General features: G+C 60.7%; 1 protein-coding gene across 1 annotated transcript; it reads right to left on the bottom strand.

The window, feature by feature from the left end:
- Positions 1-875: 875 nt before the first annotated feature.
- On the bottom strand, positions 876-23637 carry AFAP1L1 (actin filament associated protein 1 like 1; the record flags this gene model as incomplete). The annotated part of the gene is made up of 19 exons (XM_082490179.1): positions 876-1071; positions 1465-1593; positions 1860-2038; positions 2296-2460; positions 2673-2787; positions 2921-2999; positions 3406-3551; positions 3961-4172; positions 4634-4786; positions 4931-5024; positions 5285-5371; positions 6100-6279; positions 6633-6844; positions 7527-7625; positions 7998-8109; positions 8273-8370; positions 8692-8775; positions 9332-9460; positions 23622-23637. 19 exons carry the CDS (start codon positions 23635-23637, stop codon positions 1048-1050), a joined length of 2313 nt encoding a protein of 770 aa, XP_082346305.1. The 3' UTR covers positions 876-1047.
- Between the last annotated feature and the right edge of the window lie 576 nt (positions 23638-24213).

Below are 24213 nucleotides of genomic sequence, written 5' to 3' on the forward strand. Positions count from 1 at the left end.
TTATTCCTGTCCCTTGTTTCTGCCTGTGCTAAATGACCTTCCTCTATTTCTCTTTTCTGTTCCAGTCCCCTCATTTGAAAGAGCCTTTTAAAAATTTTTTTTAAACTTCCCTTCACTCCATTTTGACCACATGCCTTGGCAAACTGTCTGACTGCAGCAGCAATAGTGTGAATGTGCCGTTGGCCAGGAGACAACCCTGTCCCTTTTCCTGCTCGCCCGAAAGCTGGCATGGGGCTAGGGCAGAGAGCCGGGCTGCCTCCAGCCTCAGCCCTTTGCAGCACTTCTAAGCTGTTTAGCAAGGTTGAAAGGTGTCCAATGTTAATTTGCTTCAAATGCTGACACTTGAGCTTCATTCATTCCCAAGGGAAGCCAGTGTGCCCTCACCCTTACTGTCTGGAGGACAAGAAGGAAATATTGGACAAGGGCACTTAGTTGAGGCACAGTGAGCTTGAGACACGAGGATCCCTGAGATGAGACCCTGCAGAGCTGGGAGCAGTAAGCAGGGCGGATGATCGGCGTCTCTGAAGTGTCTGATCCAGAGCAGCTCATCAACTCCAACACTGAGGCAGCCAAAAATCCCCAATGAGTCTGTGGTTACTTTGGAAAGTGTTTGCCTGGCCTCCAGCATCCCCAGGGTGGCACATGCTGATCTTGATAAATTGGAGTGCCTGCCAGGCAGTGCCGACTGTCAGCCCCCAGGCTCTCCTCTCCTTCCTCCTGCACCACCACGGCCACGTGCACCTTGCGCCGAACTCCCGGCCCTGTGGGAGGCTCCCCCCAGAGATGGGTTTCTCAGTAGTATGTGACCCTGATCCACAAAGGACTCCCCTTTCCCGCCCGCCTCCCAAATCCCCCTCCCGCCCCCTTCCCCATGGTTTATAGTATTGCCCACGAGGCAGACGGTGCCACAGTGGTGGGGCTTGGGAGGGCATCTCTCCCCCCGTGCCTTCCCAGCACCCTCCCGGTGCCTCGGAGAAAGGGGGCTTGTAGCTTCTCTGTGAGCCCCAGTTTCTGGCAGGGGCTTGGCAGGTGTTCCCACAGCCTGGCTTAAGTCTGCTTCTTTTCCCATTCCTGCAGAGAAAGGGAAAAAAGCAGGGGATGAGAAGACATCGCTGGAGAAGTGAGCATTGAGCCCTTTGAGGGTATTCCTCCCTACTGAGTGCTTTGGACCACCCCAGTATCTTCAAAGGCTGGGGTGTCTGCCTGGGGCATTGTAGAGGTGATGCTCTCCCCTCTGCCCACCTAGCCCTGCACCTCCCAAATCTCCAGGCTCATGAGCAAGCCAGGCTCATGCCAGCAGCAAGTGCCACTGAGCTGGGCCAGCCTGGCTGCAAGGGACTCCGGCAATACCACTTGCTTTTGGGAACATCCCTGGTCCCCAAATTTCATGGTCAAGCAAGGGGGACAGGACGAAGGCTGAGATTTCTCGTGGGGCCAGGGAGGAGGGGGAGAGCAAAGCAGGACCTTGGCCTTCCGCAGCACGTTTCCCTTGTTGGCAGGGAGGATGGAGGGACTTCTCTTTCTCAGTTCGGCTGCACAGTTAACAGGGACCAAGTGCTCAGGGGCGCTCCCGTTTGACTTGTTTGTAGCTTCCTGTGGAAAAGGGGGAGCAAGAATGAGGAGGATTTAGGAGACCCAGGGAGCAAGGACAGCCAGGGGAAAACAAAAAAAGCACAAATGGTTATGAGCTCAAAACTGATGAGGCCAAATCTAGTTTATGCTTTGCTTCCCACCTCTGTCCACAATGGGATGAAGCAGCAGGGATGCCCCCTCTTCCCCGTGTGCTGCTCCCCCGCCACCCCAAGCACCATTGCTGGGGGAAGCTAGAGCTGCAAGAGCGAGGAAGAAGGGATGCGTACCCCGTTCTCAGCCTTGCCGGTCACAGCCAGCCCCAGGGCTGGCCCTCCCGCCAGCGACTGCTTCAGCCGCTCCTTCACTTCGGTCAGCTTGAGCTCCAGGTCGACGCGGCGCTCCTCCTTCTGCCGGCACTGCTCCTCCAGCAGCGCCACCCGCTGCTCCAGGTCCTGCAGCTTCGTCCCTGCTTGCACAAGCGCACACAGCTCAGCGCCTTCACCCGGGGACAAGGTCGCAGGGATGGACAAGCCACCCATCCTCCTGGATGGGGACGCTAGGTGGGGCTGCCAGCCCGGCAGCATGCTGCAGACAGCCAGGCTTACAGCCACAATGCCACCACCAGCCCAGTGTCCCCATCCCACTCTGGCTCTGCAGCCTTCCCCCTGTACCCGAGTGCCTTCGAGCAGCCACAGCCACAGCACTTGGACGGCACCAACCTACCTGTGCTGCCCTTCATGGCTTCCCGCAGCTCTCGCTTCTCTTTCCGCAGCAACACCAGCTCACTGCGGATCAACGCTTTCTCCTTCTCCAGCTTCTCCTTCTCTGTCAGAAATCGCCTGGCATCCTCCTCGGCCCGGTTCTTCCCATACTTGTACTGGTTGGCATCTGCATGCACAAGGAGAGCCTGTCATGAAGGCTCTTGCCCCAGCTGCACTGGTGCCACCTGTGGTCCAGCTGAGCTGGTGCAGTACAACCCATCACACGTGTGCTGGAGCTGGCCAAGCCCCAGCCTGGCCACAGACCCCCTTGGAGGAACAGCATCCTCCCAACTGGCCAGGGTCCCCCCACTGAGGTTTGTGGCTGAGGGCCCCACTCACTCGACGCATGCCTCTTCACTTTGACTTGTGGGTCCACCCGTCGTGACTTTTCACTGCAGGAGGAAGCATGGCGCTTCACCTGGGCTCCTGCTGGCCGCCCTGGCTCCTCCTCAGCCTGTGGTGGGGACAGGAGGGAGACCGTGCTGAAACACCTGTGGGGCCATCACGGCCCAGCTAAGGCTCCCCGGGGCATCTTCTCTAGCCTGGCCACAGTGATGGGAGAGGGTAAGCCTTGGAGCTACACTCACCTGAACCTTCTCGTAGGGGACATCATCGTACACCACACGGGAGGAGTCTGGCCGGTGGTCCTGGGAGGAGCTGGCCCACCTGCGGGAGGAGGAATGGGGTCTTCCTTTCCATGACATCCTTGTCAGCCCCTCAGTGAACCCCTCCATTTCAGAGGGCTTCCTGCACTGCTCTCCCAGCTTCGCTCACAAGCACTCTACCCTACCCTACCCCACCCTACCCTACCCTACCCTACCCTACATATCCTTTAAGTCCTTCGTCAGTGTTGGTGAAAAACCTTCCGCTTTCCATCCTGCCCAAGGGAAGCTTCCCTGCTTCAAGAACCACCAGCCCCTGCGACATTGGCTCTCCCCGAGATCACAGCACAAACCGTGTCCCAGACCATGCGTTTTCTAGGGAGCACAGATGGCTGAGGATCACTATCCCCAGCTCAGCACTCTGCCCTTGGCACAGCCCCTCCCCAGCCCACGGGGGCACACAGCCTTACAGGTAGGAGTGTCTCACAGCCGTCACTATGTTGGCAATTGTCTCCACGTCCACGTAATCATAGTGCAAGGCCTCTGGCGCCGTCTGCGAGCCTGTCTCCACCAAAAGGAGACCCAGCCAGCGGCCCAGGTCTTCAGAGCTGCTCGCCTGCAGGACAGAGGAAGGGTTGGGGTGGGTGCCCAGCTCCTGGCCCCTTGCCCTCGCTCCTGCCTCCTGATGCAAAGCCACCCTGTGGAGAAGGGTCCTCCGACACAAAGCGTGTGTGCAAGACCTAGGAGGGTCCAAGAGAAAGCACACAGGCACATGCGGGAGGTCCCAGTCCCAAACCTCCAGCCACCTTGCCTACTTCAGCCCTGCCAGCCTCCTCCCTGCCCCCAGTCTGCAAACACTGGCATGGCTGCCCCCAGCTCACCCTGGGCTTCCTTAACCTCCAGGGGAGGGGAAGAGAAGGCACTGCTTGCATGCAAGCGTTGATCATCACAGGAGGTGCTCCCCCAGCTTGGTAACCCCCTCCCCACAGGACCAGCACACCCTGGCCGCCCTGTTGCCCGCTCACCTCCAGTGCGGCCACCTCCTGCCTGTTGCGAAGGATGCGGAAGGCAAAGGGGTGTTTGGGGCCCAGCCCCGGGACCACCTCGCAGCCCCGGAGGACGATGGCGTTCACGTGGGTCCGCAGGTCAGTGCGGTCCTTGTGGAAGTAGAGGGTGTTGCCCTTCAGGCGACACCAGCGCTCCTTCCAGCATTGGTTAACCAGGACACTGAGGTAGCCTGAGGGATGGCAGGGCCAATGGAAGGGTCTCAGCGTCTGCTCAGCCGGACCTCAGGCAAGCTTTAACGAGACAGGGCTGCCCAGAGACTATGGCATGGCTCCCTGCTCGTTTGGTCCTTCTGTGCCTCAGTCTCCCCACAGCGAGCCAGCTGGGACCCCTGGACCCAAGTGAGGTGACAGCTCAGTGCCACACGGCCACCCAAGCCTGTTTCCTGGGAGGACACGGGTGACCCCTTGCACCTTCCCCAGGAACCACGGGAATTTGCAGAGCCAGGAGCAAGCACCAGTTCATATCCCGTATCACAGCTCTCCATCAGCTCAGTGACCCTGCTCCCACCCACCACCCCCTTACTCCCCACCTGCCCCCCGTATGGCCAGGCTAGGGGGAAGGATGCCAGCTCCCCACCGCTCCCAACCCTGTGCCAGTTGAGCCCCATCTCTGCACTCAGCTGGCACGAACCACAGCAGGGGATGTCCTCCTCGGTGGAGGAGGTTTGCGTGTCCTCAGGGGAAGGCTTCTTCTTGGAGAAGCTGATGATCCTGGTGATCTTCTTCCCCGCTGCCCGGCTCATCGAGCCCTTCAGGTCAGCCAAGCCACTCTTTTTGCCTTTCCCTGGAAGGAGGACAGGGTGGCTGTGTGTCCCCAGCATGCCATGGCATCCCCCCTCACTGGGAGAGGATGCTCCCCAGCTGTGGTGCACACAGCTGGCTCCTCCGGCTGGGGAACAGCCTGCTTGGCTGGGGCCGGGGGCCGTACCATGCTCACTGGGCTCTCTGCGGGCTGCTGGTGAGCCGGTCTCGCCTGTCACCACGCTGTCCGAGTCCGAGGTGTGCTTCTCCTGCGACAGCCGCTGTGGGGGGAGCGGAGCAGTCACCCTGTCAGCAGCATCCTCCTGCGCAGCCCCCAGCGATGGCCACTATCAACCATTCGTTCCCTTCCGCCCAGGGCTGGGACATCCCCCGGTGCCAGGGGAGCCCCATAAACACTGCAGACCTGCTGCAAGGAGGGGAAGGCCCCCCCTGTGCAGCACTGGGAGCTCAGTGCTCCCACAAGCCCCCCATTCCCCAGGCTGGGCTGCAGCACCTTGGCAGGGCAGTTAGAAGCCATCACCTTATCCAGGTCCATCTTGCACGGCATCACCGGGGAGGTGGGGGCTTCCATCCCACCTGCTGCTGGGCTGCTTGCTTCCTTTATCACCTGTGGAGACAGCCCCCAGCAGCAGCTCGAAACGCACCCAAGGGCCAGGGCTACTTTCCCTGGCTCAACGCGCTCCTGTCCCGCTGCCAGAGCCGGGCTGAACCACAGGGAGAGAGGTCCTGGTCCCGGCAGGACAGGACAGTGAGACCTGCTTGGGCCACTAGCCCGGCTTGCCTGGGGGGGTTGCACACACCTTGACCCCTTCAAAACTGCAACCAGTTTTGTCAGAGATTTGGGGAATCTCCGAGGCGAGGGACTTGGGTGCCAAGCTGCACAGTCACCCTGCCAGCACAGGGCACCTCAGGACCCCCCATTTTACAGGCAGGCACAGCGCGGCTTGCCCAGGCTGCGTAAAATAACCCCATTCCCCCACATTTGGGGTACAGCTGGGTTTGTGGTGCATCCTCCGTTCCCACCCATGGCCCCCTCCCTGTGGCCACCGCCTCCCGCCCCTGAACAAAGACAGGAAAGGGCCATGGGGAAGAGGAGGGGGAGAGCAAACATCCCCACCCCGCAGGGGCTATCAGCGCCGGAGACGCCCAGGCCCTGGGAAGCAGCTGGCCAACCCCCCGCTCCCCCCCCTCACTGATAAGACATGGGAGTAAAGCCCCCTTTCCCTTCCAGGGGAGCAAGACCTTTGCCAGGGCAGCCCCCTCCCCACCTCAGCCAGGGAGGATGCCAAGCAGGGTCTGCGGTCCCCCGGGTGAAGCGAGGGGCAGCCATAGTACCTTCAGCCACTCCTCAGCCTGCTCCTTGCTCTGCACAGCCAGCACCAGCGCCTCGGCTCCCGGCAGCGAGAACCGCAGCTCGTGCTTCTTGCGCCGCCCGTCCTTGGGGACGTAGATGACGTTGCAGGTCCCCAGGGGCACCTCCACGTGCGGCTGCCGGTCCTTGGAGCTTTTGTAGCACTGGGGGAAGCAAAGGGAACCGCTCAGAGCTCAGCAAAGTCCTGCCCATCCCACTGCTGTGCTGGGCAGAGCTGGGGTCCCTCTCAGGTGGCACAGAGAGTTGGCTCGATCTCTGCAACAGCCTCGGTGGTGGAGGGCTGCGGGGTGCACCCTCACTCCACGGGGTCCAAAAAGAAGGGAACCTTCCATTCTCTTGCAAGGGAAGCGAGGGCAGCCCCTGCCTGTGTGCTGCAGGGCAGTGGCTGCCTTGGGGCAGGGTCTTGGCTTGGATAGCGCTACTTTTCTTCATCCTGGACCCAACCTCCCCTGCAACCCACCAGCAGGTTTCTGTCCTCCACCTGCTCTGGGCTCACCAGCAGTTTGCTGTCCCGTATGATGGTGAGCTGCTTGGCCCACTGTCCGAAGCGCTTCTTACGCAACAGGAAAGCACAAATCCTACAATCCTTCACCAGGTTCATGGAGGCTTCCTCCGATGGCCACTGGTGTGTCAGCTGCTGGCCCTTCCCCTCCTCCTCCTCCTCGTCATACGACTCGTAAGAGCTGCTCATTGCATCCGAGTCATTGTCTGAAAGGAAGCAGGCGAGTCACCCCAAATGGCACCCCGCGGCCCTGCCTGCCGGGCACGCTCACACACTGCCAGGACGGTGGGCTCCAGCACAGAGTGTGGCTGGGTGCCACCATGGATGGACTCCATGTCATCCTCTGAAAACAGCAGCATTTTGGCCCCAGCCCTCTCCATTTCCCTTCTACTCCAGGCAGGATGCTCGCGGGCCAAACGCCAGTCCCAGGTGTGTCTATCCAAACCCCTGGGCTGGCTTATTCCTTTGCAAGCCTCAAACTTTAAAAGCCTGGATTAAAACTTCTACCTGCAAGAGAGGACCACCTGCCAGCCGGGGGCATGGAGGAGCAGGGCTCTGCAGCGGTGTCGCTGCTCCAGCTCTCCTCCACCGTGGCAGAGGCAGCTCACGCAGGACACAAGAATTTTGTAGGCAGGGACATCCCTTCCCCATGCTGGTGACTGACACGGCACCAGTTTCATCCCTTCTGCAGCATGAGGGCTCTGGTTTGCATGACAAAGAGCACTCCACGCTCTTTGCTTATTGTCCAGCAGCCTCTGACACGCGAGAGGTCCTCCAGCCTCAACCCCACCGGACCCCAGCCCAGCCCCACCAGACCTCAAACCCCCATCTCCAGGCTGGACTTTGCTGAAGTTCTCCCCTCCCCAGCGAGGGCACCTGGATACCTACAAGAGTTTTTTTGCTCCCCATTCATCCTGGTGACGGGGTAGTTGCTGTCTGCATCCTCGTAATAGCCATCCTCGATGGAGTTGGGGGGACTGGAGCTATCTGCGGAGGAAGCAGAGGGCAGCTGGGGCTGTTACACCTGGTTTTCCCCCGGAATGCTCCAAGCAGCCAGCTGGCAATCCAGGGCAGAGCAGGGCATCTCAGCATCAGTCCCCCCACAGCTCCAACTTCTCCCCATCACCCATCCCAGTCGAGCCGGGGCAAACAACTCCTTGCAACAACAGCTCAGCGGGATGGGAAGGAAGCAGTGTAGGAGCGATGCCGGTGGGAGCAGCAATGTTTCCTTCCCCAGGAGGAGCCGTCACGCATGCCGAGGGCTGCCTGCTTTGCCTGGCGGGCAGGCGGGGGGGTGCAGCAGGCAGCTTGTGGGGCTCCCCCCACTCTCCCGCCACCCCAGCATGGAGTGGGACTCACTGCGGGAGGTGATGTACTCGGGGGCCTTGCCGGGGCCCAGGGGCAGCGCTTCCTCATAGTAATCCTCAGGTGGGGGAGTGGTGGGCAGCGGCGGAGCAGGGTCCACAGGAACCTGTGGCAGAAACACCACTGGCATTAGCCAGGCAGCAGAGAGCGTCATGAGTCCCAGCAGCTACCGCGGGGGCAAGGGACAGGAAAGGGTCCCAGCCCCGGCCACCGCCACCTCCCCATGCAGGTGCAGAGCAGACCTCGCAGGTGGGCATTCAGGGACTTACGGCTTTTGCCGTCTGGCTCCTCGCCAGCTCCAAGCCAACGCCATCGCTGGTGTCCCCTTCCTCCTCCTGCATGTCCTGGAGATCCCGCAGGTCACAGTCTGCCCGAGGATAAGCAGAGAGGAAGAAGGGAGCAGGAAACCCCAAGCTGGCCTCCCCAGCCATGTCCTCCAGGGACGCCCAAGGCAAGCACCCATGGCCCTTCACTGGGAAGGTGCTGGGAGATGGGCATCACTGGTGGTGTCTCGCCATGGCCAGTCCCCAAAGAGCTTCAGGGGAGTGGGAGCAAGCACCTGGGGTGATGATGCCCACCCTGGACACAAGGATGCAGCTCTCACCCTCCTTCCCCAGGACACCCCAAGGCCAGCATGGCACCCGCCCAGTGGGACTCCCAAGCATCACTCCAGGCTGGCCACACATACCGAACTCCTCAAAGAGAGACTCCACGAAGCTGGTGCCATTGCTCAGGGATGCCGTGTTGACGTACATATAGTCCACGTCCTTCCCTGAGAGAGAGGGGGATGCTTTCAGCCCGAGGGTGGGCAGGGTCCTTGGGGCGAGCACCGGCACCCCCTCTCCCCGCAAACACCAGCCCAAGGACACAGGCCAGCCCACCCCACTGTGCCACGGGGCAGTCCTCGGGAGCAGATGCCCGGAGAGCGGAGGATCCCCCAAGGATGCTGCCACCCCTCCGCAGGGAGGGCAGGGCAGTGGGAAGGCTGTGAAGCCCCAGGTGCACGGCCCTCCTGGCCTTCCCGCGGAAACTCCTGCGCTCAGCAGAAACCGGTGGCAGGAAGAGCTCTGCGAAGCGGCGTTTCCGCAAGGAGCAGCTCCCCCGCAGCCACAGCAGGGCTGACGCCAGCCCCTGCGCCCGGGGCGGGGAGAAGCTGGGAAGCGAGAGCAGGGAGCAAAGTCCCCCAAGGCAGCTGAGCAAGTGCTGGGCACAGAGGCAGCGCATCCCCATCCCGCCGATGGTTGTCCCTATCCCGCTGGGGTTTTGGCCCAGGGCAGATGCTGAGGATACCCACTGCCCCCCGAACACCGCGGGAGCAGGACACGGACCTGCGGGTGGCTGCAGTTTCTGCAGGATGGTGGAGACGGCCAGCTTCTTCTCCTGAGTGGTGGCACTCAGGTACTCGTGGTCCAGCAGCTTGAGCAAGACGCTGAGCTCCGGCAGGAGCTGGTCCAGCACTGGGGGAAGCAGGGAAAAGCCCATCAGCCAGGGTGATGTTGGGGTGCTGGCGTTGAGACAAAGCAGAAGGGGCTGGAATATGTGGAAGACCCCAGGTTGGGCATCTTTCTCAGCTGGCCTCGCACAGCTCAGGCGGCGTTTGCTATGTGCATACGAGCTCTTTCCACGCACAAGCTCTTCCACCCGCACACAGATGCCGGGATGCAGCCTGCTGAGCCCGTGAATGGAAACACCAGCTCTGCAGGGCTACCGGACTGTTATCAAAGGGCTCAGGACATGTGTTTTTCCACACAGATAAAATTACATCTCTGTCCGCCCAACAGCGTATCGTTGCTGCTGGTGCCCCCTCGCTGTGATGGGCACTGGGCGGTGGTGGAGAGAAGGAAGGAAGGAAGGAAAGGAAACCCAGATGCCACCTCCAGAGCCACCTGGCAATGCCACCCAGGGACACGTGCTCCCACCCCTTGCCTGCTGGGGGACATTCCTATTCCCCTGCTGTGCTCAGACCACCCATGACCTCCCAGCCCAGTGCCACCTCCACAGAGTCCCCATACACAGGGTAGAGGCTTCCTCCCCATGCTCACCACCAGCAGCTCCTCTGCCTTGCTGTCACTCCTTCCCGTATCATCCCAGCTCATCCACACGGCTCCAAGGCCACCCCACTTTCCTACCAGGCAGGGAGTCACTGCCCCAAGGGACAGTCCCTGCTCCACGCAGGTGGCCTGAAGGGTGCCCGGGCAGGGGACGGGGACTGCAGCACAGGAGGGGCTCTCCCCAGCTGGCTCTGTGTTAGCTGAGCCTTGGTCCAACCCACACAGCTCCAGAAGCGGCCAAGAGGGTCAGAGCAGCTGGCAAAGTCCTGGCAAAGAGGAACGGCACCAGAAGCCACTGCTTATCCGCTTTCCCGTCACTCTGCCAGATCCCAGCACCTGCCAGCTCCTGGGCTGCCACTGCACCCAAACACAGCATCAGCAGACAGACCCAGGCAGGAGAGATGGGGAGAGCCCAGCAAAAGAGAATTTGTTGCAAATCACCATGACAGGCACAACACATAAAAGTGCAGGTCTTCTCTTTGAGGTGGTGATTCATGGGCTAGTTTTTACAAAGCAAAAGCACACTGCAGCTGTGGGGCTACCTGTGCAGCAAGGCTCCAGAAAACACATGGGTGTTTGCACATCAGAGCAGGGCTATAAAGACATTCATCACTGAAAGCAGTGTTTACGGTGCCGGCAGCAGCAGACCAACAGTTTTGTGAAAACGTGTTGGCCAGGGATGGGGAGGACGGGGAGGACTTGAACAAGGTGAGCTCTGGACTCCAAATCTCTCACGAGCTCCCACACCCCCAGTTCTGCACATGCACCGACATCCTCATCTCGGGTCTCTTCCTGTACCTTATCTCCTCCAAACAAGATAAGACAAAACTGAGCTGGATGCAAAGCCAAGCTCCCATTTTACCCAGGCCCGCCCAGCTCCACTGGCACCCAGGGTAGCTCCTGCAGGGTCCAGGACCTGCGGGAGACGGCCCGCGTTGGAGAGACCAAGCTCAGAGACCCCAGCAAACCTGCAGCTCTGGAGGCTACAGAGGATGGAAAAAAGAGCTGCTGTTTCTTCCAGCGCAAGCATGAGCAGGATCCCTTCTCTTGGCAGCAACTGAAAGTCACTGCGGCACAGCTGGGGCAGCGTGCAGCTGGCTTTGGGTCTCCAGGGACAGGAGGAGAGGCCAGAGGTGACGGCAGAGGCAGCTCGGATGTGCTGACTGATGGGGATGGTTTGCAAGGAGAGGAGAACTTGTGCCCCAGCAGCACGGAGCACCAGGGACACCCTGCCTGGGATGGACCCGTCCCCGCTGCTGCCCCTCCAGGCTGTGCCGGGGGAAGGCAGAGCAGAGCTGGGCAGCAGTGAGGCTGGCACGGGGCGCATTTCCCAGGGGAAGGGTAGGATGCTGCGCTGCTGCTGGGATCCTTGTTACTCATGTTCTTTAACAAGCTTCCAATGGGCCCTGTCCAAACACCACATCCATTCTGACCAACACCCATCAAAAACTGAGCTGCTACAGGTTTGACCCAGGATTTTGGGTGCCCGCCTTCCACCCCGCAAGCTGCAGCCCAGAGCACAGAGTGAGTCCCCTGGGAGCAGGCTGGCACTGCTGCCCAAAGCAGGGACAGCGCAGGAAAACCAACAGCTGTTTCAAAGCTTTTTGGCCGAAGGGGAACCCAACAGGAGCGGGTTGATGCAGATCAGCACCCGGCCAAGACTAGCCCCTGGCCAAGACGAGCCCCCAGGCAAAGAGATAGTGTGCCCAGCCCCAAATCGCTGCCTCCTCAGGACACAAGGCAGGATGCGGCTCACAAGCCTCTTCCTGCTGCCCCGGCCGATGGGCTTCTATCTCTGCAGACCTTCTGCTTCCTCCTCCCTCCCCAGCGCCAAGCTAAACAGCAGTCTCAGCCCTTTTGGCAAGGGCGGCTTTGCCAGCGCCCATCTCCCGTGGGCAGGCCAAACCAGGACAGGTAGCCCCCAGGCAGGGGGAGAAGCCTCAGCACCGCTTCAGAAGGAGCAAGGAAGCCTGGGGAGCTGGCAGCATCCCCCAGCCCGTGGGGAAGGAGAAGACAACCCTGAGCTGGAAAAACACCCCACAGCAGACAGGTAGCTACAGGACCCAGGTCCTGGTGATGCTCCTCTTGCTGTCCCCCTCCAGGATGCACCTACTGGAGTGAGGAGCTGCTCCAGCCATGTGAGAGCCTCCTGCGTGTGATGAATGAGGGTAAGTGCTTGGCTCCCATGGCCCTCTCCTTGCCCCACTGCAGAGGTGGGAAGGGAGGGAAGAGGGGCAGATCCTCCCTGGGATGGGAGCAGGCTCCTGCTCAGCAATGCGGTGGTGGTCTCCAGGTGAGACATCCTGCCCTGCCTTGCCCAGGATGCAGCTGCAGGGCTTGGTGGGGCATGGGGCTAGCAAGGAAGGAGCTGGGACAAAGAGCAAGATGCTCCCCTGTCCACCCAGACCCTGCAATCATCTTGGAAGACACTGCCCCAACTCAGCAGGCTCTCAGCTGACCATGAGCTCCCACAGAGGAGATGAGGACCATGAACACACCCTACATCAGCCTCCCATAGCACACTGAAGGCCATGGTGCTCATCAGCATCCCCATCCCCTGCTGTGGGTAGGACATCTCCCAACACAGCCACCAGCTCATTTGTCGAGGCTTCAGACCAGCTGAGGGCAAAAGGGCGAGCGGGTTTCTATTAATAGTGACAAAGCAGGCGGTGTGCGTGGCAAGGGGGGTGAGGAGACCTCCCCCCCTGCACAGGAGAAGTGAGAGCGGCCGATAAGCGAGGTTTGTCGCCTGGCATGGCAGGCGGGTGAGCTCATCAGCAACGCCCCGAGTGCCAATTCTGAGCCGGGGCGCACGCAGCACAGCGCGGCGCAGGGCGAGCACTGAAGGCGCCTTTGTTTGCCCCCGGCTGAGCTGTCCCCTCTGTCTCCCTTGTTAAACATCCTCCGAAATACAAGGCGGGGGGGGGGGGGGGGCAAGTCAAAGAGCCCTGTGATCCCAGAAGGGTGTGCGGCCCGCTGAGCTGAGCCTCTGCCCGGAGGGAGCGGAGAGAGGGAAGGAATTAATTTCCTATGCTCGTTAGGATCCCAGCCTAAATAAGGTTAATGGGGTGGCTGCAGGAAGCAAAGAGAGATTGCTCCAGAGTTGCTGCGTGGAGGGCAGTGCGTGCCAATGTGACCGACCCAAGGTCACCCGGTGAGCAAGGACCGGCACGTTACTTCTGCAATAGCCATCGCGAGCGAGTACGGACCCCGTGCCAGCCTGCGTTCGTGCCCACAGCACGGCGGGCAGGGGACCGGGCACCCTGGGTGGGCGCGTGGGTGCTGGTGTCGGTGCACACCCCTGCCCCTGGGGGCTCTGGCAGCCGTGGCATGAAACTGCGGAGGCGGCGGCAGGACATCAAAGGGCTCCTGGGGGGAAGGGGACACGACATCAGAGGGGCCACAGGCGCTGAGCAGGTGACGCAGCCGAAAAGGGACCCTGTGTCCACCACCTGCCAAGCCACCACCTCGCTCATGGGACACCTCCAGCCTGGAGTTGACTAATGGCTCCCACCTGCCCCTTTCTTCAGGGCTTCTCTTGCGACTGAAATCCCGTGGGATTGCACCGCTTCGCTGGGCTCAGGCTTTGGACGCAGGCGTCCCAGGGCAGGGAGCGACGCCAGCCTCCGCTCCTGCAAACTCACTCCTCTCCCCATTTACAGCCTGACGAGGAGATGCCAGCGAGGTCTGCCAGCCTGGGAAGGCTGGGAGCCGTGGCAGCAGATGGCTTTAGCATTAGCCAGCTCAGGCTGGGTGGGCAGAGGGGACCCAGGGCCGCTCTGCTGGGACAGGGTGAGCCGGGGGAACCGGCACCAGGACGCTGCTGCTGTTCAGGACAACGGGGCAGTATTTCCTCTGCTGCTAAATCCTGCCCTAAAAGCAGCACCAGATGCTGGCAGAGGAGCTGTGGCCCCCCCAGCACCCCATCACCTCTCTGCACCCAGGCCAGCTCTATTTATAGACCCTGCGAGCGCTATCTCCCTCAGGGACCCACTTCCCCAGAGCGGAGATAAGGGTCCGGGCACAATCTGCAGCTGCAGAGCCCATCTCCCCCTCCCTGGCCTCTGCTCCGTCACAGGAGCAAAATTCAGGTCTGGCTCCAGCAACCTGCAGAGAGGAGGAAGAGGAGGAGGAGGAGGAGGAAGAAGAGGCTCTGGCCAAGCCAAAGCAGGAGTTTCCTGGTGTACAGACCTGGCTTTTGTAGGGGGAAAGATGAGACAATGCACGTGGAGTTGTCACCCCCAGCAAAACTGGTCTGCAGCCTGAAAGAGAGCCCCGGGGAGGGGAGATGCTGTTTCCCAGCACCGTAAGACTGCGAGGCTGCTGCGGTGGGAGGTGCAGGGGGACCCCCGTCCTGCAGCCGCGGCTCTCCCGTCCTCCGCCTGCCCCCAGCCACGCTTCCTCCCGCGCCAGGTGAAGGCTGGGGGCGAGGGGGGCCGGGGGGAAATCGGATGCTGGGAGTAACAACCATTGTTTGTAGCTAAAATAAAAGCCAAGCAAAAATAAATCCTTCCTGTTGGCGCGGGCAGGGCCCTGGGACACTCTGCCTGCGCAGGGCTGCTTAGAGTCGCCACCGGCAGTAAACAAACGTTTATAGCTCCTGGGATGCCATAAATAGGTGGGGTGTGGGCCAGGGAAGCGGGCACAGCCGGGGGCTTCCCCAGCACCCAGGGACAGCGGCAGAGACGCCCCAGCCCCAGGAGGAGGTCACCCACCCTGTGGGACCACAGGAGGAGTTGCTTTCAGCAGGGGGGTTGGACTAGATGATCTCCAGAGGTCCCTTCCAATCCTGACCATTCTGTAAACCTCTCCATGGGTTGATGTTGAGCCACCTGCAAGAGACACTCGGGCACTGGGATGTGCCTCCATACCTCGCTGCCTGCCCCAGCCTCCTCCTGCCCCAGCATGGGATGTGGGTGTCACTGGAGGGGTGATGCCTGAAGTGGGTGTTGACAGCCTCCTCCAGCCCCAGCGTGCTGCTACCTACCCCGGCGGGTCCAGCTTTGTCCCACCATTGCTCCTTGAGGAAGGCCATGGCCTCCCGAGCCCTTTATTGAGCTCCTGGGGCCATTCCTGTTCCCATCCCCTTTCCCCAGGAGGTTTCTTTCCGATGGGGAGGAGGCAGGCACGCAGCCGGCAAGGAAGTGCCTTGGTGGGGGCGGTGTGGCTCTCCCAGAATTGTTCCTTTGTGCAGAAGACAGGAGGACAAACTGCCGCCTGCCCGCACCCTGCCTGCAGCCACCGCTCCTCCGGTGCGGGCAGGAGAAGGGCAGCACTCAGCCCCCGGGAGGCAGCAGGGACGAGCAGGGCATCCCTGCCAACCAGGCACAGCTTCCCGGCCAGCCATCACCCGGCTGGGTGTGGGGCAGACTGGGATGACTGGGACGGGCTGGCAGGGCCAGGAACTCCAGCCTGGAAAGTATCTCCTCCTCCCAGCGGGGCTGTGTGTACAGCTATGGAGCAACTGGGCGTTCTCCAGCCCAGAGGGTTTTTAGAGAAAAGCCAACCATTAATGATCGCACTTGAGATCTGACAACATCCCGTAATGGTGGAAGATTTGCTAAGGGGCCACTCGATGCACATGAATCATCTCCTCCCTGGAAACAAGGGCCCCTTGAGTGGGGCGGATGGGGGGAGCGCCTCTGACTTGGCATCCAACAATGTCAGCAGGAGCCTGAGCGCTTGGGGCTGGCTCCGGTGTGGCCGGGAGCCCCCCACCCGCCAACTGCCCCAGCTGGTGCCTCATCCCACCCCTCACTGTGATTAATCCCCTTCCCTTTAGCCCCAGGACACCGGCAGCTGTCCCTGCTCCCCCAGCAGCTCCCAGCTCGGGTGCTGTAAAGTCCCCAAACATTGTGGAGCACAAGGTGAGCTCAAACCTTTTGACCTGTCCCCCAAACTCTTGGTATCTCCCTGCTGCCCCCACCGCCCCACGGCACACCCCACAGCCCACCAAGCCAGGCTGCAGCAGGCAGGGCAGGGCTGCAAATCTCCTGGGGATCTCATCATCATGACCTTACAGTAACTAATATCCTTAGCTGATAACCTTGGAAAATCAATCTCGGGAGATGAACGTGAAGCCTGCTTGCTCACGGGGGCAGAAGGTCCCCCGCCAGCCCTCCCTCCCGTGGCAGTCGCCGGCTGGCTTCCCGGGGCCCCTCCACCCCGCGCCAGCCCTGGGAGAGGGGGAGATGAGCAACCAGAGAGGTTCAATAGCAAGAAGGCTGTGTCTGCCGAGCCTCCTTCATCTGCTCCAGACGCACACCCCGACACTGACAGCAGCTCGATGGGGGGAATTCCTTTCCCCGCACGGCCCCAGCGGCACGGCCAGCTCAGCAGTGCTTGTGCGAAGGGTCCTGTGTCTGGCTCAGCGCTGTTGCCAGCAGCAGCTCGTCTCCCCAGTATAAATAGCGCTGCAGAAAGCCTTATCGCATGGCCCTGCTCCCAGTTGCTTGCCCACCCTGGTAAAGACTGGCCGAGCAGCAAGTCCAGCCCAGGGCAGAGCCGACCTCTCAGCCAGGCTCTCCCCAAGCCTTCTCGCTTCAGCCTGGCCCTCTGTGCCAAGGCAGTATCCCGGAGTCCTTGCCACCCCCAAAAAAGTGTAAAAGAGCAAGGGGAGCAGTGGCACACACCCAGGGGCCGATGCTCTGCCCAGCATACCCAGCCAGTGCCAGGCACGGACACAAGGGAATCGGCTGCAGGAGCAAGATCCCGAAACACCCCCATCCCGATTCATTCTTTCCTGGAGGAGAAACAGTTTCACATCCTCCCTACAGTCTTACACATGAAAACAGGAGTCCTGAAGTGTAATTACAGGCTGACAGAACTTGCACAGGGCAAAGATTATCCCCCGTGTTCACGTCCCGGCCAGGTGACACCCTGCAGAAACCATTGCTCACTGCTGTGGGGCCAGTCAAACCTCTTCTCTATATAACTGGATTGAAGGAGAAACTGGAGAACAAGGGGACCATGGCGGTTCCCTTCCCACCCAGCCCCGTGCCGGCAGCGCACCCCTCGCAGCACGGCCCAGAGGGAGGGCTGCTGCCCTGCAGTGCAGCCCTAAGCTGGGCTGAGGCTCTCCGGCCGATTCCCACACTCGGAGCACGGCTGAGGGTGGAAAATCTCCCCCCTCAGCGGCAGCGACTGCACGCCCAGAGCTGCAGCCTTTCCCCGGGGCTGCAGCACCCTCACGCTGCCTGGCACAGTCCCCTTGGGCAGTGACTTACAGAGGGGTGTCACCTCCCCAGGGAGCCCCCGATGGAGCCACAGGGCGCCGGAGGGGCTGAGGGTCTCTGAACTGGCATCGCTGCTAGAAGAGACCCCTTGTTGGGCTGCAGGGCACGTTCTTCCTCGCAGCAGCTTGCAGAGGAAGCGGAGCAGCTTTACAAGCGGTGCAGGTAATAATTAACAAGCTGATTAAATCACCCACAAACATCCCCTACGACCCAGGCAGATAACGACCCCATACTGCCTGGTGCTGCAGCAGGAATCCTTCTCCAGGGGCTGCCGGGGCTGTTCCCCCTCCACTGATGACTTAGCAGCCCTTTCTCCCTCCGCCTCCTGGAGAAGACCATGGTGGTTTGCTTTAGCTCACCGAAAGCAAACTTTATCCCTCTAACCCGAAGAGGCTGCAGCTGCCCCCACCCCAGAGGAGAAGGGGGGTGGTTCTGGGTCACCCTCTCTTACTGCTGAGCACGGCAAGAAGTCGAGCAAATAAAAGCACCCCGGTGAGATATCACTGAGCGACCCTGCTCCTGTCCACAGGCAGGGCATGGCCGGCATCCTCCCTCTGCCCCGGACCCCTGAACCCTGCAGGGACCCCCGAATCTCAGCGGGTGCGTGGCAGGATGCTCTGCCGGGCCAGCCTGGGAGCAGGGCTCGGAGGCTGCTGGCTGGAGAACACGTTTAAATAATGAATGAAAAAGAGAGGTTTGAGATGCCCTTTAAAGGAATAGTCAGGCAGGGGCGAGACCTTCTGAGTAATGTATAAAAAACAAGCTTCAGGCAGAGGGGAGACGTTAGGATTAGTCAGAACCCAGAATAAACTGTATTTTCTCCAACCAAAATTTTGGTCTCGGCCCTTTCCAAACAAACTCTACGGCGCAGGGAGCAACAGGTTGGCCCGGGCTCCCTCCCGACAATGGGAGAGGCCTCAGGACTGGTGCCACGGCCATTTGCCCACCTCTGCGATGGGCAGAGCACTGGGAAGCCTCCCTGGGTCGCACCTTCCTGCCTGCAGCTAGCTCGGAGCTGGGGGGGGACCTGAAGCTCTCACCTCTCCGTGAGAGCTTCACCTGAAGCTCTCACGTCTCCACCAAACCTCAGCCTCCAGGACAGCAGGAGTTGCAGCTAATTGCAGGAATGGTGGTGGGAAACCTGCTGACTCAGCAGCCCTGTGCCCAGGCAGGCAACGCTACCTTAACACCCAGGGCCGGGTGGGTCCTCCAGCCCCCAAATCTCCAAACTGGACACCCCAGCCCCACACTGATGGGGGCGGAAAGCTCTCTGCATCCCAAAAGGCTGCTCTCCGTGTCCTGTGCATCCCCCTTCCTCAAAGCCAAGACTCAAAACATCTCGGATGCAATACCTGACCCGCAGCAGCACGACGCGGGGAGGCTGGCAGGGCTGATACCTGTTTCTAGGAGGGCGAGTGACACGAGGCAGTTGTGCCTGGACCCTCGGAAGCAGAGGAGGGTACAGGACCCTCACCTAGCAGGGTGGGGGCAGGGAGGGCATGGGATTTGCAGGAAGGAGCTGGTGGATTAGCTGCCAGCCAGCTCCGCTTTCCCCAGTGCTTTCAGCCCTGTTGCACAACACAGAGCCCTCTTTTCAGAAGTGGTGGGAGGACAAACCACGGACCCTCTATGGGGGAAATATCCCTGCAGGGTCAGGGGGAGGAAGACAAGCGCCCAGCGCCCAGCCTCCTGTGTTAGCAGGCGTCCATGGGCATCCCTGCCCCGACCCCAGCAAAGCCCAGGAGCCTGGGGGCTGCACCGGGCACAAGTCCCCCATTGCCTGGGGGGCGGTGGGATTGGGACCCGCTCAGTGGCCACCCCGGCTCTGTCCCTGCAGGACAGCAACATTCCCAGGGCCATCAGGGCATGGCAGAGTGTCTCTGTGCTTGGGGGCTGGGGCCGTGCTGCCCCGGAGGAGTCTTGGAGGGAAGGATAAGCGTATTTTCTCAGCTGAGAACAGCCCTTCCGTTTCCTTCCCTTGCCCAGCTCCGCCGGGAGCATCAGGTGCAGCAGCAAGGCCACCGGCCGACGGCATTTCCTACCCGCTTAACCCCTGCGGGGCAGGGGCGGAGAGGCAGGAAAGCCAGTTTATCCCGCGGGAAAGCCGACAAGCCTGAGCACAGGGGAAGATGCGACTGCTCTGGTTATTGCCGATGGCTCCGGCAGTGCCGGGACTGGTTCACCGTATCTGCTTTTAATCCGGGATACAAAAGCCAGCTATCAAACCTGTTGCTACATAACTTCTATTCCTGGCTCCGTCCTTCACAACCTTGGTTTCCCAAAGTGCAAGGTGACACTGGGACCACATGAAAATGGGAGGCTGAACCCACTGGACAAGGAGCCAAAAGGGAGATGTTCCCCCATCACCGAGTTGGGTGGGTTTAATGTTCAAAAAAACCTAGAGGAAAACCAAAGCCGTTCTTCAAGCTGCCCCTTATACACGTCCTGCTAATTGCCAGCGATCAGAGCATACCAACATCTCCCAGAGCTCCCTCCTATCACTTCCAGGATCACATACACATAAAACCCACTTCAAAAAAAAAAAAAAAAAGTATTTTGAGCATGGAAACCCCTTGCAGCAAAGATCTGTTTTCGTTCCAAACTGTTACGAAATGTCAGTGTTTTCCCTTGCCTGCCAAAGAGCCCGCCTTTGATGCGATGGGAAGCGTATCAGGAGCAAAAAGGGGCTGCAGCAGCTGTGCCGTGGAGGGACCCTGGGGGAGGGAGGGCCAAAGAAGTTATTTTCATCCTTCCCCACTGCGGAGGCTGCAGATCATCAGCGCAGAGGGACCTGAGCTCCCCGAATGCTGCTGCTTTTAGCGCCGTGGGCTGATGAAAGGCAGGCTGTTGGTGCCCTCGTCGCGGGTGGCAGGACCTGCTCTATTCATCCCGCGGGTGCCCTGGCAGGGGGTGCCAGCCCCTTGTTTGCACGGCAGCGGGGCAGGGCTGGCAGAGACACTGCTGAGCTCCTTGGGAGGTTTCCAACCACACTGTCCTACTGCTGCCCTGGGAAGAGTGACATTTAATAGATATTTTACAGGACTGACAGCTGTGCCATTAACTTTTACTGGAAGAAGGTTTCTATGTGCAGAAGGAGATGTGTGTTCCTCAGGAGAGAGCCAGACTAGACACTAGCTGGTGTAGGGAAGGGTTAAGGGGTTAGGACATGGGCCTGGGATGCCAGAAACCACTTCAAGCCTCTGCTAAATCGTTATCTCCTGTCCCCAGCAAGTTATTTGGCTGCTGAACAACAGGCAAGCATTGGGTCAAGCCCAGTTTTCACTCCCTGTCCTCCTCTGAAAAGCCTTCCCACTGTTTGGGATGAGACAACTTCTTCAAAATCTTAAACAAAGTTTTCCTGGGCTGGGATAAGGACTGCCCGCCAGCTGCAGAGGAGAGGATTTCAGGCGCATCGTGGCTCAGCGCTGCTCCGTAGCAAAGGGCACGTCAGCCTCGCAGCTCAGCACATTTGCACCGGAAAACAGCATTTCCAGGTCAAGAGCAAGCGCGGGAAAGAGGCAGGTTTTCCAGACAGCCCGGGCAGATAGGACAGTCCCCAGGGTCCCTGGCTGGAGGACACTACCCCCTCAGCAGTCAGTAAGAGCATCAGCCCGCTCCTTCCCCTCTGCAGCAGCCCCTGCAACGTGCGGGGCAGGTCTGAGCCCCTCCAGCACAGCCAGACTGGCTTTAGCTGGGATCCAGTACCTACAGCGAGACCCGTTTCCCTCGGTTAAGGGCAACGTTGCACGCAGAAGGATATTGGAATATACAGAGGGGCATATTGGAATATACTCCAGTGCCTCCCTGCTCCACTCGGCATCAGCATCCCTGGGGCTGTCCTCCCACCCTTCTTTGCCCGCCATGGTGGGGCCGGGGGGCCGGGGCAGCCGGCGGTGGGCTCAGTCCCCTTCCCCACACAGTCCCCGGCTATAAACAGGAGGTGGCCCCGGGGCAGCTGAGTTTCCAGCGGAAGGAATGGCTGCAATGCGGGGGAGAGTTCGGCACTTGCCTGGCGCACTAACAGCTGGCCCGGTCTGTGTTTCGCACCCACTCCGCACCCCCTTCCACCGGGCTACGTGCGCGGGGCGGGCGGGATTCCTGCCGCCAGCTCGCAGGCGGCAGGTCAGGAATGATGCCGGCTCCCTCCCACCAACCCCACGGCCTCCCCATTCCTGTGGGCGAGCTGGAGCCAAGTTTATCCCTGACACATCTCCGCCGGCTTTGCTGGATTTAGATCCCAGATAAGTTTGGTGCAGGACCTAAATTCTGGTGGCACAAAAGGTCAAGGAAGAGTCACTAATGAGGAGAAGCCGTGTGTGAGCACAGCCCTGCGAGAGCAAAGGCTCGTAGCACAGAGCACCTCCCAAATCATGCATTTCTTCGTCAGCACAACCTGAAACATCTCTGCAGAGAGCTCACAGCACCGATTCCACGGGCTGGCTGCTGGTGGGAGAGCTGAGCCCCGACCGGGTGCTGCCCAGCCTGCCGGGGGAGGCAGCGGGCTCAGCTGTGGCATGGAAAACGATGAAGAAGCTGGAGGATCATAAAGTAAGAGCAAGTCAGGATATACACAGGGGCTGAGCGGAGCTCCAGGTGAAGAAAAGGGCTGCCAGAGGCTGGGAATGGGGCACAGAGCTCCCACCCATTGCTGCATCCAGCGCCCCTCTCACTAGGGAAGGGAGCCTGGGGAGACCCCCACACCTTCCCCCCATGAGCCACGGCTCCCAGAATGATCCAGTGGCTCTGGGTGATGAGCAGGAGGGTCTGGAGGAGGCTTATATTAGCAAAGAGCCATCCAGGTGCCAACAGCAATTCATTAAAAGCACTCAAAGCAAAGCAGGCAGGCACTGCCGTCGCTACCATAGAAGGCACCGGTGAGTTGACTTACACAGCACAGCAGCTCTCCCCCAGCAGGGCCAGCCCGCAGAGGGGCCACATCATGCTCAGGCCCATCTCCACAACGCTCCAGCATGGCGTCCACAGCGTGCTGGGCACCCCATGCCCTCCCCTACTGTCAGGTCCCAGGCTTGATTTTTGGGGTGGGCTGGGATGAAAACAGAGTGGCCTCCTACCAGCTCGCACAGCAAGAGAACGGGGAAGCCAAGACCTCCGTGAGGTCCTCTGGGACCTTGAAGGACAGCTCTGTCATCATGTGTCAATTGACAACGCTCCCCTCCCGCAACAGCGCCCTCCTTCAGAGCTCGCAAAGCCACTCTGGCTGGCTGGCAGTCAGGGAGAGCCGCAGCCGCAGGGGAAGGCTGTCCCTGTCACCGTCCCTCTCCCCTCCCAGGCTGCTGGGCACTGGCCCTGCTCTCCGAGCACCGACACCACGAGCTGCAGCCCAAGAGTCAAACTCCTCACAACTGTGTTTCCACTGCGGAAACACCACCCCATCCTTTTACATCAGGAAGGGGAACTCTTGACCCTCGGGTCTTTCTGGGGCTGACCCAGAGCTGCAGATGCAGCAGTGCCTGAACCACCCTGGGACTTCAGCGTGGTCCCAGCCCGCAGAGCCGGAGCAATGTCCCTCGGCCCCCTATTATCATTTTTGGCTGGTGCTTCTGTAGCACCTCTGAGGAGTGGTCAAAGGCCAGGACCCCCGTGCTACACCATGTCACCACCTGCTCCTCCTCTGCAGCCCCAGGCCACCATTCAGCAGCAGCAAGCAGTAGTCACCCTGAAAGCCTCCCTCTGCTCCTGCTGGGGACCCAGCAGCCCCAGCAGAAAGCCAGGACCTTCTCTGCAAAGTTGGCCCAAAGCCCTGGCAGGTTTATTCATATCCCAGATCAAAGCCTAACAGCTACGTGAGCCCGATGCCACAAGCTGCAGGCGGGAATCACACACATGTGGGAACACAGCCGCTTCCCAGCAGGGTGGGGATCAGGCCCTCCGTGGCTTTACGAGACCACCAGCATCTTCCCCAGCTAGGGAAACTCACCGGATTCAATCAGCTCCATCTGGAAACACCAGCCACCTCCCTTTCTACGACCATAATTTCCCCTGACAAGTGCTTTACACCCCACAGGCTCGCTTTACAAGCCGCTGGCTTTTTACCCATCTGACCGAGCAAAGGCAAACTGGAACTAGTTTGTCCCAGCTGGCCCTGATACAGGGCTGATGGGGGAGGGGGGGGGCAAAGGCACCCTGGAGGCAGGGTCCCACACCAATCCGGTAAGATGCACCCGCTCGATTGGGAAGGGATGCGTGACCCCCAAACCCTCTGGGACCGGGACGGGCATCCCCTTTCCCCGCCGTGCCGGGCGTGCAAAGCACGCCCGGCACGGCGGGGAAAGGGGATGCCCGTCCCGGTCCCGTCCCGTTCTCCTCCTTACCGCTGAGACGGTCCATGGTCCCGGAGCCGCGGGCAGCACCGGCCGCCCCGGGAGGCGCGGGCGGGCGAGTGTCACCGGTAGCAGCCGCCCGGCGGGGCCGGGTCTCGGCTTGGGAGCGGCCAATGGCTTCTCCCGCCCCTCCCCTCGGTGCACGGCAGCGCCGAGCACCGGCACGGCAGGGGCACGGCACCGAGAGACCTCCCGGAGGTGTCCTCGACGGCAGCACCGGCGGAGAGTTTGTCTCCATCGCTGGTGCGGCACCCGCATCCCTCCACCCTCTTTGCACGGCTGAGGGTGTCCCGGGGTTCCCCTCACACCTCACCCCGTACTTCTCCCCACAGGCGGTACCCCACACCGGGCATGCATCCCCCCCTCCCGCCCCCGGTGCTGCCCTACACCGGGTGTGTGTCTCCCCCAGGTGATACCCCACACCAGGCATCCATCGCTCCCAGGTGCTGCGCCGTGCCGGGCATCGAGCATCCCCAGCAGCATCAGCACCCCAAGATCCCCCCATGGAGAGTGGGGGTCCGGAACAGACCGCCTCCACCTGCCTGCTGCCTGCCCGCTGGGGTTTTTGGTTCGGACAACTTCA

This window comes from Vanellus vanellus (assembly GCF_965231255.1).
Source record: "Vanellus vanellus genome assembly, chromosome: 13".
NCBI classification, from domain to species: Eukaryota; Metazoa; Chordata; class Aves; order Charadriiformes; family Charadriidae; genus Vanellus; species Vanellus vanellus.